The 16,743-nt window shown below is 50.4% G+C and overlaps 1 protein-coding gene across 1 annotated transcript in view; it reads right to left on the reverse strand.

Moving 5' to 3' along the window:
- Positions 1 to 8,877, reverse strand: part of LOC119101351 (protein eva-1 homolog C) — a 27,332-nt gene extending 18,455 nt beyond the window's left edge. Inside the window, exon 1 of the mRNA XM_037224673.1 lies at positions 8,631 to 8,877. Coding sequence (XP_037080568.1) covers positions 8,631 to 8,757 — 127 coding nt within the window. The 5' untranslated portion in view covers positions 8,758 to 8,877. The remainder of the gene's footprint in view (positions 1 to 8,630) is intronic.
- Positions 8,878 to 16,743: the final 7,866 nt, after the last annotated feature.

Consider the following 16,743-nt stretch of genomic DNA (forward strand, 5'->3'; position numbering starts at 1 on the left):
AGATAGCCAAAGAAAGGCAAGGCGCGGAAACAACGCACAATGTAATGTTGTGAGAGGGTTTGATGTCTGGCGAAGACCTGATCACTACAGGCATGTGGACCAATAGCAAAATCATCCTTTTCATAAACGAGCCCCTCTAAAAAAAATATTTTCACGAGCAACGCCTCCACACCCAACGCAAAGGGGAGTATGCAATCACTCGATGTTAAAAATATGGCAACTTGCTTTGTCATTTAAATGTGTGCGGATGTGCATTTAATATACTGGTGCGATCGCAGCCCGCTGTTCACGATGCTGTGAAACTTGTGTTCCGCTTTGTCAAATCTGTTTGGGCTAGTGGTGCAACGATAAATTTTGGTGACGACACTTTCACAGGATGCAGATCAATGGGCCTAATAGCAAAACAGCGCTCATGAATCATGGCATGCTTATTCGGTGAATCATGGCGGGCCGGAACTGCCTCGCGCGCCGATTCCACATGCGGCGTCGTATGCCGCACAGATGTCGCAAGCCGTCCCAGCGCTAGCACCAGCCCAGAGCCGCTGAATCCCTTCAGAGACCTTCAGAGGTCCCCTCGCATGCAGATCCGATCAATGTCGTGCTATGTAGGCCGAATGTCAAAGTTCATATCTGATCCCTCGCGAGGCGACCTCCAGGACCTCTAAATGCAGCAAGGCGGAAGGGCTGCTTGATTATATCCACATACGAGCCAAGCGACGAAAGGCCGCCCAGCATGCGCCCACGCACACCGGGAACGTACACCACACACGAAACTGAGCAGCGATGGGCTACTGCTTGTCGCGAACACTTCATTCGTAGCCGTGTATATCACACTGTTGATGTAAGATCATAGCACAACACATTACTAGGCTAAAAACGTTGCATCCCACCCACAAAGAGTAAGTTCATCGCTCAGTTATTCGAAACTTTCCAAATGTATCAATTTGGTTGCGGAGTGACGTCATGATATATAGCATTCAAACATTGCGTGTTGGATCCAAGTTTAAGTGCGCTGCACGCCGAGTCTCCAAAACAGCTTAGTGAGGAAAGGGCCTTACTGTTAGGAGGTGCGGTCTTGTCTCACGTGTGTTTGATGTCCAGACACCGGTTGCAGCCGTGCCCATCTAGTCTCCAAATAAGCGTCTGAAAACCTTATTTACCGCAGACCTCATATGAATACGCCACACCAAGAAAGCACAGGGAACCATGCATGCCTTGGAGGAACAAGATCTCAAATGATACGTGCCTGCGCAACATGCCATTTATGTCATTTCGCTAAAATGACCTTTTGCCTTGCGTGGTCAAAGGTCACGAGAGCTGCGGTCAGCTCTGGGCGTTTGAGAGTAGTAACACATTTGATGCCCGCAGCAATCGATGACGTTTCAGATGCGTGATTCATGGCTCTGAAACATAAACAAAAATACCGACCGGACTGGGAATCAGATTTGTGGTGTTCTTTTATGGGCAGCGCACGAGGTTACACTTGACTTTGTACTCGCACCCGCATCGCCCACAACTGAGGCCACATCACCCATAGTGGAGCACCAAATGGTCACATGGAACGCATGCGGTGTATCCAATCGCTCCGATGCCTGTGCTTTTGAGTGTTTTTTCCAAAGGTAAAATAAACCACGCCAAATTTTCCCCCAATAGTTTCCCCGTGGCCACACCGTCTTTGGATCGCAGTAAGCTTCTGTACTGTAGCCACTTGGCTGCCGACCAGCGTCCTCGCTCCTCAAACGCCCCGCACTCGGGCAGCTGCTAATCGTCTGGAACGGTGCCTCGCACGGGTCACCAAGGGCGGGGGAAGGGGGCGAGCGTAGGAATTCCGTACGGTCACGGGGTGCTCCGACGCGATGTGGGTAAGATTAGCGAGATAAAATCGACACGCGCCGCCCATCCAGATATGCCCCAAACTATACACACTCGCGTAATCCGAGCCTTGCTTTCAGCTGTGATTTAATGGCAATCGTCATGACCATCTGTGTCAGATAAGTGTGGTATGCGGTGGTTACCATGCTTACATAGTTGCATATAGCCCACTAAGGATTGTGAGAAGATAGGCTACGTCAGCGTAGAAACCAACGACCTTTCACCAGGTCGGCGCCGGGCCCCGAACATTGTACAGTGGAGCACTATGGAAACGTTGTGACGACTTTACGTAAACATGACCGTCATACCTAAGCAAAACATGTGATACGATAGCCCCTGGAACGTGGCTTTGATCGAGCTCAGAATTTTCGGACGTGAGTTCGGCCTCCGGCGAATATTGACAACCTGATATCTTAATGCAAGGCGATCGCTCGGAAGCGTCCTGACCTGACTGTATGTGAGCCAATCAGCCCGATTAGCTGTCTGCCTGTTTGTCTGTGTGAACAATCCTGACCTGACTGTATGTGAGACAATCATCCCGATTGGCTGTCTGCCTGCTTGTCTGTGTGAACAATCCTGACCTGACTGTACGTAAGACAATCAGCCTGATTGGCTGTCTGCCTGTTTATCTGTGTGAACAAGCATCTCAGCATCCCGAGCCCAAACCGATAGGACCGATCTTCACCGAGTCTTTAGCGTTCGGCAAGTTGGCTCGGCAGACTCGGGCACTGGTAGCGGGTCGATTGCACCAGATAACACGCACCGCGCGCATCCAACAAGGTGTGCAAGACCACGCTGTCCCGGGCGCAGGTGAAGTGGTCCGTCGCACGGATCTGCTCACCATGACCCTGAACGTGACCCAGCAGCATCCGAGGTCGTACCCACGAGCGACGCCGGGTACCGCCGTCGGGCTCGTGCTCCGCTTTTGAGGTGGGGAGGTATCCGGAGGTGCGCTGCTGGGACACTTCCGGACCGCAGACGCGATGAGATGCGTTCAGCAGATTCAACAATTGCGTATGATGTCAGTGGAGACATCATGTCAAGCCAAACTTACACAGAAACCAGTGCCACCATTCCCACACGATGCGCTCGAACATGTTTTTTACCGGGATATATCAGTCGCTTCTGGCCTGTGTCGTGGTTGTCTTTTAGGTATGACAAGCTGGCATGGGGCGACAAAATCGATCTAATTGCGTTGTTACTAGTGTATTGACTAGAGACGAAATTTCTCCAAAATATCAGCCCGCAGCCCAGCCCGCCGTGCCCAGCCAATGATCCAGTCCGTAGCAGCCGGCGTTTACTTCTGTAAAAGCAACGTCGATCCGTCATGAACCCTCTAATCATTGCAAACATTCATAAAATCACTTAAATGTACTTGGCACAAATGCATTCACTTCAAAAGCATTCTTAATGCTCAAGAGTAGACAGCACTGTTGGGACAGTGACGCTGCTCAAGTGTCCTTCACAGACAGCACTGTTTGGCGATGAGTGACGTGTCATATTCATAGACAGCACTGTTTGGCGATCACTAGTGACGCTGCTCAGAGTGTCACTTCATAGACAGCACTGTTTGGCGATCACTAGTGACGCTGCTCAGGGGGCAGCTGCCACAGTACCCGAACAATGACGTTTATGATGCACCAAAGTAGATCTTAAGCACTATGATGCCAGCTTTCAACTACGAATGAGAAGGAAGAGGACGAAAATTATTTTTTCCCATCATTACAATGCACCACAGATTTTATCCTTTCACCTTATCTCAATAAACCAGAGGCCATTTCATCTAAACTTGCGTGCATCGACTGCTTTGCCCTGTTCATTGTAAGAAAGAACGGAATTAAAGTGCTGCCAACGATTTGCACGTTTTTTGCGCGTGGGTCATTATTCGAGTGTGCTGTACCCCAAAAATTACCGGCACCATGACCGGCATCACTTTGGTGTTGCGGTAATATTTTACGCGGTGAAAAGTTTTTATGTTGTTTTGCTTGTATATTTCATTGTCTTTTTATATTTTTATATGTTTTAGTACCTACTTACCAATGAATGAAAAATATAATCTAGCGTCTGGAAGGATTCTTGGGGCACAAAGTAGGGAAATTGTTTATAATGTGTATCAACATTTTGTCGAAGACCGGGACATGAAGTTGAAGGCGGGAGGCGACGACGCCGTCCGGGAGAGTCCATTATTAAGAACAGCAGCTGTAACGGGCGTTGGGAAGACTACAGTCTACCGCATACAACGTGAAGCCCACCATGGTGCCAGACTGAAGTCGCCAAGCCGATCCCGACCAGCTGCAGCAAGACCAAGGGTGGATCTAGATCCGTTCGATGTTTGCGCGATGAGAAGAATGGTACACCAAATGTACATCGACGGAAAACATGTTATTCTGGACACCATCACGGATGCTCTTCACGAACAGCTCGGCGTCACCATGTCTAGATCCACCTCAAGAAAACACCTACTCGCGAACGGATTTAAGTACCGAAGGATCGACAAGCGCAAGATCCTAATCGAGAAACCTCATATTGCAGAAACGAGATGCCAGTTCTTGCGGGAGATGAGGAGGCTGCGTAGAGAAGTTCTCGATAGCAAAATCAGTTATACCGACGAGACATGGTATAATCAGTACGATATGGAGGACTTGGCGTGGCTGGACGGTAGTCAAATCAACGGACGGAAGAACGCCATTGGAAAAGGAAACCGTTTTATCATAGTCCATGCCGGCCCTTCAGAATGGTTTATACCGGGCGCACTTCTCCACCCCAGGACCGATGGCAAGAACGCCGACTACCATACGTCAATGAACGCCGACTGCTACGAGAAGTGGTCCACCGAGTGCCTGCTTCTGAACGTACCAGAGCACTCTGTGATCATCATAGATAATGCCTCATATTATCCCCGTTTGTGCCAAAAAGTGCCAACTTCTAGCTGGCGTAAAGCGGAAATCCAGGAGTGGTTGCAGCAGGCAGGTGTGACTATCGACGAAGACATGCCGAAGGTGGAGCTGCTGGAGCTTGTCAAGTCCCAGAAACGGAAGAAGGAATAGTTTCTGGACAACCTTGCCAGAGATCATGGTCATCGGATCGTTCGCCTGCCGCCGTATCACTGCGACTTGAACCCGATAGAGTTAGTGTGAGCACAGATGAAGCGCGTGATAAGACGGGGGAACTTGACGGGACGGATGGAGGAGGTGGAACGGCTGGTGGAGGCAGGTGTCGCAGCTGTCTCTCCAGAGGACTGGAGTAAGTGCTGTGAGCACGTCAAAAGGCTGGAGCGGCAGTACTGGACAAATGACGGGCTGCTAAAAGATCTCCCACCGGTTGTCGTAACGACCGATGATAGCAGCGACTCCGGCACCGACTCCGGCAGCGACAACGTTGAATGAGAACAGTATGACACAACGATCATGAGAAGTGTTTCCGTTTCGTTCTTTTCAACTGACTTCGTAGCGTTTACGTGGATGTGGCATGTAGTTACGTGTGGGAGCTATCTGAATGTTCTGCTATATGAATGGGAGCTGAATGTTCAGCGTTTTGTTGAATACCTTCAATAAAACTGAGCGAATTAATTTTCTGTGTGTGGGATTTTCCCATGTTATTCATGAAACAGCACCAGTTTGGAGCAATTACCGAATGAAAGTATAGCATAACTTGCTTCAAAGGAACCACTGGGCAATGAATTTAGAACGTAAAAATAATTGCCAATAAAAATAACCCCAGTGCTAAATATGTATATATATATATATATATATATATATATATATATATATATATATTTCGACCAACCATATGAACATGAAGTTGCTGCAAGCAATGCAAACATCCAAAACTGCTGTTGCTTCGAGAGATCCGCAGTGCTGTCCTGCAGGCCTTCCGACCAATTTTGTTCAGTTTGAAAAAATTGCAGCGTAATGCTCGTGACGAATTGATTGGCCAGCTTTCATTCCGTTCTTTCTCACGATAAACAGAGCATAGCTTTGAATTCACAGAATAAAAAACTGGCTGTTTCAAGTCGTGGGAAGCCTCCAAAATTCATTACAATATGCATAGCCTCAAAAATAATTGGACTGTGTTACAAACGCCACAGGCTCGTAATTCGCGTTGAAGAATCAAGAGCCAGCCTCTTAAATGGTGTTGGCCCGCTTTAAGTGAATACATCACGCAGAAACACTGAATAGAAACCACATGGTAGTCTGAAATGGTTCACATCTCTCTTTTATCACATCCACGTTCTACCCCACAAACATTGCCTCGCTGCTCGCGTGATACCGCGTGAAAGCAAGGATAGCACTACTACTCTAGCCAGGAACATTTCCCTCCAGAAGCGTCAATGACATGCAGCAATGTCACAAAAACGTGGCATATTGTTACATGCTGCAGAAAGCTACTACGACAACCAACAAAAATTGCAAAGAATATTTTCTAGTAAACCTTTCTTTCGTTCACAAAGCCTGCAAACTGCTTCTTTCGATCTTTTTCAAATGTTTCACAGGCGTCATATGTAGAGATGACTTTTTGCCATACACAACTGCATACAGATACAAATATTAGAAGAAATGACCAAATCAGACAGAAAAGGCCTTAATGAAAACCGCGTTGATGGTAAATGGAAACAAACGCGGCAAGGGAGGACCGTATTAGATGTGAGTGCCCAGTGGTTGTGATCGAAAATTGCACTTTCTTCGGACGTAGATAGACAATCTCTATGCAACCACTTCTTCAGCTTCAGCAACTGTTGCGCATTTAATGCACCAGTAAATGCGTGCTATATTGACAAGTGCATGAAGCTAGGGCAGTGAAAGGGTCACAGTTTCCCATGCATTTCATTAAGTATGGATATTGATCGTATTTTGAAAGGTATGATTTGTGTGCAAACCGAGACAGGTTGAGCGATCACAAAACCTGTAAAAAACTGTAGACTGAGAGACTGAGTTGACAATACCCTCAAAATAACAGCCACGTTCAGTGTGTAACGGCATTTATATTGAGGTCTCTTCTAACTGCCGCTCAATGAAATGAGGCCATAGTTTTGAAAATTTTGGTGGTTATTCTCAAGTTTTTCAGTGGGATGTTTGCATAAAGCTGTTCAGTCTGTGCTGGTCCTGGTTTACTGATGTGTCATGTCTGCCGTGAGCTCTCTGTCATTGCTGCACTCGCTGTTTAAAAACAAAATATGCTTGTTTTACGATGTTTTGTGTTTGACAGCACACTCCGGAATTTGAATGATTTCAAACTTGAGGAATAGCAAATGTGCAATATTTTGCCTGCTGATATTTTTAAACCGCAAAAGCCCAAGTCTAGTCCATAACCCAGCCAAAAGCCCGTGGGTTCTTGCGGGTCAGAAATTGGCGGGTTGGCGGGTTAAAAAGCTGTGTTTTTGAAAGTGACCTAATGCGCTCCTTATATGTGTGGCTGCGAACTATATGTGTGGTCTCGTTGCTGCCGCTGAATGTGTAGTGTTCCGTACACGCAATTTACTGCATGAAGTCCCTGAAGGCTTTGAACGGGACATACGTTTCTTCTTTATTTTGTTCGCAGTGCCGGCTATTAAGAATTGTTCCACAGAGTGGACTTCTCCCTCAAGCGTTGAGCGGGCTCTCTAAGGGCGCGTTCGGCCTACGGAAAATGTCTGAAAATTTTCCTGAATGTTGGAAAAATTTCCAAAATGGCATTCGACACTGTCAACACGAAAAATTGTCTCAGATGATTTTCCGTGCCCAGGGAGAGTCCCGGAAAATTTTCAGAACATCGTCAAGACGGAGAATCTTTTGTTCGCTATGCATAGCTATGATTGTTGACTGTGCGCCGCGCATGTCAGACGAATCTGGAGGATGATTTCCGGACCTGCCAAGCGTGGATGGAGAACCTCTGTCGATGATTATCCTAGTAATCATTCGATGAATCGTTTACCTCGGCTAAACGCGTACTTTCGGTAGTCGACAGCGCTGGGCACATTACGTTGAATTACATTACGCACATTACATTACGTTGTGTGGGGTGCACCTTCCGTGATATATGCGCACGGTGACTCGCGCAACCCACAAACGTTGTGCCGCGTGCCACGGCCGTTCATTGGATGCCATCACGCAGGTGACATTCGGTAGACTGAGACCTTGGAAGATTGGAGCGTCATCGGTGTGCGTGTACCGTCGGAGAACAGATCGGGGTAAGTTTAGCGGGCGCGGACTTCTCTCCCCCCCCCCTCCATATTAAGCTGCGTGAATAACCAGATGTGATAAAAATCAGTCCAACTAGATGCAATGTTTGAAGCTCATGAAATCTAAGCACATGCCTCTCTACGCACAGTACACTCTGGAACTCTAGAGGCTCGTGGAACAAGTGCATACAGTTCATACGCCTGCAAGAGCGTGACGCGTCCACCCTAGTTTTGATTTTGACAATGTCCGATAACCGTATTACCCTACCCCTAGTTATTTTGGCGCTGGGGCACCTCTAGGAAGCACCCAGGGGCTTTCAAACTACATTTCGGTGTGATTCTTTTTTACCAAGGGCGCACAATCCCTAAAACTAAAAAAAATGTGAGACAACACAGTATAATCAATAATCAAATAATATAATCAAACCAAATCAAATAATAATAACAAATAATCAAAATCAAATAATCAATCATAACGCAGTACACGTTTCGCCGTGCACGTTGACATAACAACCTGCAATGTTCGGCGTAACGTAGGTGGTTGGAAGCTGTGCAATACACGTCACTCGACCAAATAGAACCTTCGTCTCTCCCCACTTACCTAGCCTGTCCTCCCTGAAGACGCGCTGCGACCCGACGCCGACCAGCCACAGCCACATGAACACGTGCCCCACAAACCACCACATCGCCGACCGGCGGCACCGCTGCTCTGGTCTGCCGACTGACATGGTGTGCCACGCGGCCCGCTCGCACCCGCGCCACCACTGGCACCCTCCTCTCGCGCTGGCAGGCCGGCCCCGCCACCGCTACCGACGTCAGGAGGCGGGTAGGCCGCACCAGAAGCACCGTCGTCCGCTGGCCAGCCTACGCTCGGCTCGCGCGTTCTCGGTGACATCTGGCGGCGGTGAGCGGCGCGGCCGGGCGTCCCCCACGCCCGCCCGAAATAGGCCGGGCACGGCGGCGCGCCGTCGGTGGCCGCCGACGGCGCGCTGCCGTGGCCGGGCCGTTGACGGTGGAGCTCCGCGACCGCCGGCAGATTGGTCGCCGACGACGGACGGCGGGGACGGCCGCCCCGTCAGCAGTGGAGGACATGGCCGGACAGCCGGGGCCGCCAGTCATCGTGGCTTAGACCGGGGACGGGCGTGGCGCCCAGGCGGGGTCTACGGACGGACGGTGGCTCACGATCTCGAGGGTGGAGTCACCGTGTTACTTGCGGTATGTCGTAAGATTCCACGCAGCTGTGGCGCACTGCTGCCACGCTCGGGCCTCTTGGCAGCTTGCTCGCGCGTAGGCCTCGCACCGCGCCGGTCCAAGACCATAGGACACCAGCAAGAGCTGGCACCTCAGAAGTCGTTGGTGCTGGTCGCGGATCCAGCAAATTTGTGCCTTTACGAGCAATGTGGACTGTATAATATGAAGGACGTAAGAAAGATGAGCACGTTCAGGTACCAGCTGTCGAACTGTAGTCACGTATTGCTGCGGCAACGTTTTGCTGGTGGAAAAGGGCTGAGTCTCCAGTCACCATCCTGCGGCCCTGGCCGGCTTGATAAGCTCCGCGGAGCATGCCCCGTTTGAAAGCTACTTAAACGCCAGAAAAGCGTCGGTCTCACCTATATACGTGATACTTTTGGCCCATGCTGTTTATCGAGCCCGGTGTCATAGTACCTGACAATGTAACACCTTGCGAGACTGGCGCCATGGGGTTCAGGTGGCGTGCTGGAGACGCATCACGATGCCCATGGATAATTGAGTACAGTTGCGGAGAGTTTCTGGGGAATGAGTCGATTTCTTCTAAACCTCGTTCGTTGCACGCCGATGTCAACCATGTCCACTCCATACACGCCTATAGCTAGAACATTCATGCATTTACTACACTGGTGGTCAACCATGCATGATAGCCATTATCTCTCAAATAGGCTTACATCTAGCATGTCTGTATGTAGGCACCGAGACTGCGATGCAGGCAAACCCGAAATGCATGCTCGCTAATTACTTGGACAAACGCGAACGCTGTGCAACCTCATGCGTAAACGTGATATCGCGCCGGGTTGCAAGTAAAAACTGTTAAAAGATCTTAACTATGCGTTCCCAAGCTCGGTATGCAACGACACGCGCATTCTTCTAGGATCATGCAACAGCATGGGACTTAATGCCTCCAGCGAGCGCATGACATCGCTCTGGAATGTCAACAATGTCAGAACGATGGGGCTCAATAAAAGGACCGCCAAGAATTTGGCGCCTGGCCCGGTCATGAAGCAGCTCTTGGCTCAGGGAGAGGTTGGCACAACTTGGACATGCTGAGAGGCTGCTGATCCCTGCTGGCCAACACATCACTAGACTTGTACAGCTTCGATTAGATTCCAGTGAATGGCGTCGGCAATATTCATCACATCCAGTGGCACTACTCAGAACTGACGTAGCAGCTCATGAAATCTTTTCAGTAGGTGACCTCATGTTCAATGGATAAAAGGTGCAAAATAACTGATAGATATGAAATATTTCTGCATGCAGGCCTTCATCGTTTTCAGAAACGTGCAGTTTGTTTACGGGTAAAGTCTAGCAGCCAAAATACGTTTATATCTTTCGGCCACTTTGAGCTTCCAATTGTTGCACATAATGCCTTGTTACGAATGTTCGCTCGAAAGTAGAACTTTGGTAAGTCACCTTTTAGCTTGGCATTGACCGAGGTATCTAGCCGTTCAAGAATTATGGAGGGGGATCCTCGCTCTCTGTCTTTGTAACCACTTAGCCGATTTCTCAGACACAACATGCAATTGACGACGCTGGATTGCACGAGGTGATTTGTTATTACTTCTTTGAATGGAATGAACGGCAAAAATGAGATCACATCAAAGGTCAAATCAAGTAAAATATTCCCCAAAACACAGTAAAATGCACGATTACCAATTGTTTATGTGCAGAAAACCGGTATGTAGAACGGCCTTAAAAGTCAGTTTACACCTTGCAGACCGGCTGCGGAATCCGCATTAGAAATCCAACCGTCAGCTGTTAAGGGCTAGAGGTGGCATATTGAAACCCGCAAGCCATTAAAGGTGGTACCTCTAGTCCGCAAGAGCACAAAAAAACGAAGCGAAAAACCTCCAAGTTCTGTACCTAAGAAGTATGTTGATGACTCAATCTTTAACATATGTGATGTGACTCGGCCTACCAAATTTCGACGACACCCTCGGAGGCTTTCTCTATAAGGATGTTAAATGTTTCACATAGCTGCAGTACTTTCCTCAAATAACACGTCATAAAATTATTTGTCTACGTATCATTCATTACCAGGTGACCAAGAGCCCCCCTCCACCGCGGCGCATAACGGTCGGCGGCGGCGGTCCCCGGCTACCAGTGCAGCATTGTCTGTTCAACAACCTTGTGTCGATGCGCCGGCCAGGCCCAGGGCTAAACCGGATCACCCGCCGGAGCAACATTGGGCGAACGATACTTTGCGGCCGGCGAAAGTCTGGAGCAGTCAGGCGTCTGAAGTCAGGAGTCAGCAGCCGAAGTCGGGAGTCAGGAGCTGTAAGTCTGAAGTTGGAGGTCTACCCGGGAGAGGAGAGATAGGATTCTGGAGTCAGGAGTTCGGAGACGACAGCCGAGAGATGGGGGCCGATAGCAGCGAGTCTGGACCCGGTAGCTGTGAGCGGGAGTCGGCCACCTGTTGCTGGCTGCATCTCCCCCTGTCCGGGTCCGGTGTCGGTCGGCTCGTCTGACCGGTCCGTCCCGAGGGGGGGGGGGGGGGGGGGGGGCACGGCCCTGATGGACCAAGACGAGGCGTGCGGGTCGGCCTCCCTCTCGCGCCGCTATGTGACACCCACCGCGTGGCTCGGCAATGTGCCGTGAGATTGGCGGGGAGCGCCGGCGGGAGGGTGAGGGGGCCGGCGCCACCGGGCTGACATCCATACGGTCCGAGCGGCGCAGCAGACTGCTCTGACGGCCGCGGCTTTGGCCGACGTCTGAGCCGAAAGCCCGAGCTCAAAGCCGAGCCCATGAGCGCGGCCTGCCGTGTCTGAGATGCCGCCATCCTTCAGGGCGTCAGAGTAAACCTTTGGCCGTCTTTTGGAGGAGAAAGGAAGTGAAGGTGAGGCAGAGTGAGGTGTGTAAAATGTGTTCTGGTCCAGTCGGTGCCGTAGCAAAAGGAATGGAAAGGTGGATTTAATGGGCAAGAGCAAGGATTATGTTTCAGTTGCAGTAATATAGCTCATTCGCAGAGACGGTGAGAATTGATGTTTAAAAAAGTCGCTTCATTTTACATGGTGAAAATATACCATAGCTATTTTAGGTTTAAGAACACCACACTTCACGAAAAAAACAATATTATTACCACTAAACGCTGCTGGTGCTGTAACTGCTTATTTCATTCGTGCATATTGAATAGTATATCGTGCCCGCACTGCTAAATACGGTACTTTAAAGAATATTTATTACTGGAAATACAGTCGTTGTGATCAGCTCGTGGCCCGAATCATGTATATCATCAGAGGTCGGTTCGAGAGGCTGAGGCAATAAAGTTGACCCAATCTATCTCAAGATCATGATGTATCGACGGATTTCGGCCACTCTGATTTTCATCTCGTATGTGAAAATTAGATAATTATTCAACATAAAAGAAACTTATTCACATAATGTCGTGAATAAGAGCTTTCATTAATTCACACCTTTAAGTGTTTGCCGCCTACGTACCTGAGTTGCCCGTTCCCCTCCCCAAGGCGGCATACCACCTCCCCAAGGCGGCATACCAGATCCACCCTTGTCTCTCCGCCGTCCTGGAAACACGGACTTAAGAGGCGCTTGGTGCGTGGTAGACCCGTTGACTGATCGGAACCAGGGAGTTGAGGGCGCGATGAGCCGCGGGCCTGTCGCCGCTGGGGGCGGGCCCGCACGCGCCGCCCCTGCCACCGCCGCGATGTCGGCGAGAACGATCACCCGCCGGTCGACGCTGTTTGGTTTGCCGATGTGATCCCCCAAGAGCCATCCGTCTTCAGCTGTTCGCGTGTACCGAACTCGCCTGTTCCGCCCCCCGCCGACGACAAGCACCAACTCCTCCTCCCTGTCTGGGAGCGAAGTCTGATGGACGGGATCGGCGCGCCAGCCCCTCGTGGTGGCACGCCCGAAATGTGCAGCTTCGGTGCTGCTCGACAGATGGCTGTAAGATTAGAGCCGCCGCGTGCGTCGACGTTGTGTGCTCCGGGAGAAAAATGTTCGCTATTCAGTTGGAATACCCTTTTGGTTTCATTGCCTGCTGTTCAGCCACCTCATCCACATTATCTGTTGTTGAATTGAGAATACTCGCGCCATGTGGGTTCTCATCGGATCATATGCACTAATTATGTTCCAATGTACATGCTAATTAAAAGTTTACTAGAGAGGTGGTAAAGTGATGAAAGTTGCGGGTGGCGAGCTACAACGAGTGTGAGACATGATGCACACGGTACACGTCCCAAAAGCCCACTTTTATCTCTCCGAAAAAGCAAGTCACAACTGATTGTCATTGCACAAAGGTGGCGCGTGTGCAAATGACGCCGAATTTCGTCAAGACCGGAGGAATACGTCAGTGATCTGACATGACCTGAAATCATATTTTGGAAAATGTGCACGATGATTGAGTCACAAGTTCAACCGAATATAACGACGTTGTCAGTCAACGTCTTGCAATGGTCTCAGAATGGCCGCTTAAAGGATTGGTCGCTGTCACCACCCCCACAGTGCTGCCCAGTGTAGCTCACAGGCAGAGGCTGTCGATGCCACCATATTGGGACTCAAAGAGACTCTAAGGTTTTCTCTCCTCTGTCAGCTGTCACAGGAAGGTTAACAGGCGTGATCACCGGAGACGCCAGTGCCGTCGCGCGAAGGTCACGTGGAAAGGTCACATGGGAAGTCGAACCTCGTTGGGTAGTGCACGACACAGATCCGCCCGCTGCAATCGCACATCTCGGATCCCGACTCGTCTCCACTGTACATCTCGGATCTCGACCCGTCTCCACTGTACATCATGGATCTCGACCCGTCTCCACTGTACATCACGGATCTCGACCCGTCTCCACTGTACATCTCGGATCTCGACCCGTCTCCACTGTACATCACGGATCTCAACCCGTCTCCACTGTACATCACGGATCCCGACCCGTCTCCACTGTACATCACGGATCTCGACCCGTCTCCACTGTACATCTCGGATCTCGACCCGTCTCTACCGTACATCTTGCATCCGACCCGCCTCCACTGTACATCTCGGATCCCGACCCGTCTCCACCGTACATCTCGGATCCCGACCCCTCTCCAAGCCTGTCACGCTGGCGTGGCATGTGGCGCGTGCAAATGTGTTCACGTTGATCGCGATCCAGCATATGTGGGACATTCTGCATGCTCCGCGCCACCTGAAGGAGCGGTTGCGGCGGTGGTGCAAGTACCTGAGAGGCTCGCACTCACTCTGTCGCCGCGCCGTCGCCTGCGGCAGTGCTGTGAGCCTCGCTCTGTCACAGCGCCGTTGCCTGCGATAGTGCTGTGAGCCTCCCTCTGTCGCAGTGCCGTCGACTGCGACAGCGCTCCGAGCCTTACTCTGTCGCAGTACAGTCACCTGCGACAGTGCCGCGAGCCTCCCTCTGTCGCAGCACCGTCGCCTGCGACAGTCCGCCAGCCTCCCTCTGTCGCGGCACCGTCGCCTGCGACAGTCCGCGAGCCTCCCTCTGTCGCAGCACCGCCGACTGCGACAGTACCGCGAGCCTCCCTCTGCCGCAGCGCCGTCGCCTGCGAGCGTGCCACGAGGAGCGCCCCAATGGGTTAACCGGAGAGCATAAGGATAGACATGCTTGGTAACCACGGCCCAAAAACGGGAAAGGCCACGTGGTCACGTGTGTGAAAAGGTCACTAGTTCCGTCCCCTCCCCCCTCCTCCAACCAAGTTAACGAGCGTAAGGCAAAGTTAAGCCGGTATTTAAGTTGCAATATGTCGTTTGTATCCTAAGAAGGTCGACACAACTTTCGGTACCACTGCATCAGGACCAAACTTGAAGTAAGACTAGATCAGGTCTGACCAGTTCCAACCCACATCTAACGCGGAGCGGTCGGGCTCACCGGTGTCAGCGCAGCAGCCGGGCCCACCACATCCAGCAAAGAATCCGGTCTCACGAGAGCCATCACGCGACGGCCAGCACCACCAGAGCCGTGGCGTAACAGGAGTACCCCATCAGGACCAGCGAAGCCGCCAGTATTACCAGAGTCAACGCAGCGGCCGGCCCCACCAGAACCAGCGAAGCGACCGGCCTTATTATGCTGACGCATCGGTCGGTCCCAACAGCACCAGCGCGACCGCTGATCTTACACGAGGCGGCGTAACGGCAGATCTTGCGTAAAGCTCCGAGGCGTTCTAGTGGCCCTGAGTTTATGGGCAGTGGCCGGTCGCGCTACAGCCAGTGAAGAAGCCTGATTCCCTGAATACTATTTCGTGGACAGCCACGTCTTAGCACAATAACTTGCGAATGCCGTCAGAGTTAACTGGACCGTTCGATTGAGCATTGTCATGTGTCCATGGCTCAGTTGTCACCCCTGAGCGGCGTAGTAAGGCTCCCATATGAGGGTTTTTGGGTGCTTTGAGACGGCCCGATAAACATTTTTTGATGATTAAAAATTTACTCTCCAGGAACTTCAGGGTCAAAGGGATGACACGACCCTTTTGCACACTTAACACCGATCGAGTAGCAAAACTGACAAGCGACTCCCTACATATGCTGTTTCTGGGATCTCTGTGCCTGCCTGTAGATAGATGGTTGGCTCACTGGAAGACGTCCTGAAAAACGAATTGGGCGATGTGCCTCCAATCTCAAGCATTCGCGAATATTTACGATCCCTGCCCATCTTGCCAACCACTGGAGGGCGTGGGACCATTCCAAATAGCGGGACAGCCAAAACCATCTTACACAAATTAATTTTTCCCATGCATCACCGCAGGGTCAACGTTACACTTTGACAAAAAGTGGGACGGAGGGGGTTATGGTTCCTGTGGCCCTCTCCTCCCCTGTTTACTCCGGTTCCAATGGATTAGTAAGCAATTAACCAACTACGAGTCATGTTCCAGTTACGCTTAAAATGGCCTTTTCGACACAGCTACCGTATTGGTATATATTACGGTACGGTATATATTACATAGTAGTTATTCGCCACAAACATCTTTGGATTCACCAGCGTACCTGACCGCAGTTCCTAGCTCGGGCATTGTTCAAACCTCTCACAGCTGCTCCTCGGCCCGGACCAGGACAGATAAGACAGTGCTAATGGTCACCATTGAGAGCCGAACTCGGTCGCCATGTTCATTGCCGCACATCACGCATAATCAGTGAGCTGGGATTCTTTTTGAAATAGGGTGGGAGTGAAAAATTTAATCGCAAAAAGACCGTACGAGAGTGAAAATTCAGTCCACAAAAGATGGAACTTATGGGCTAGTGAGAAATGCTTCGGCAAACAAAAACACACATTTCAAGTTGGCATGGATGTAATATCACAAACTTGTCAAAACTTAAAACAAGCATAAAGCACTCAAACAAAAAAAAACGGATTATTCCTACACACCAGCCCATCACCAAGTCAAACACAGAAGACATACCTCTAGCTTCTATTAAGATGGGGTCAGGGAAAGTACACATTATGCCACTGTTTCCTACAAACTAGCAATGCTTAAGCCCATGAAAGAAGCCTAATTATTCCTAACATAAA

This window comes from Pollicipes pollicipes, unplaced genomic scaffold (assembly GCF_011947565.3).
Source record: "Pollicipes pollicipes isolate AB1234 unplaced genomic scaffold, Ppol_2.1 Scaffold_4881;HRSCAF=5763_pilon_pilon_pilon, whole genome shotgun sequence".
Classification (NCBI taxonomy): Eukaryota; Metazoa; Arthropoda; class Thecostraca; order Pollicipedomorpha; family Pollicipedidae; genus Pollicipes; species Pollicipes pollicipes.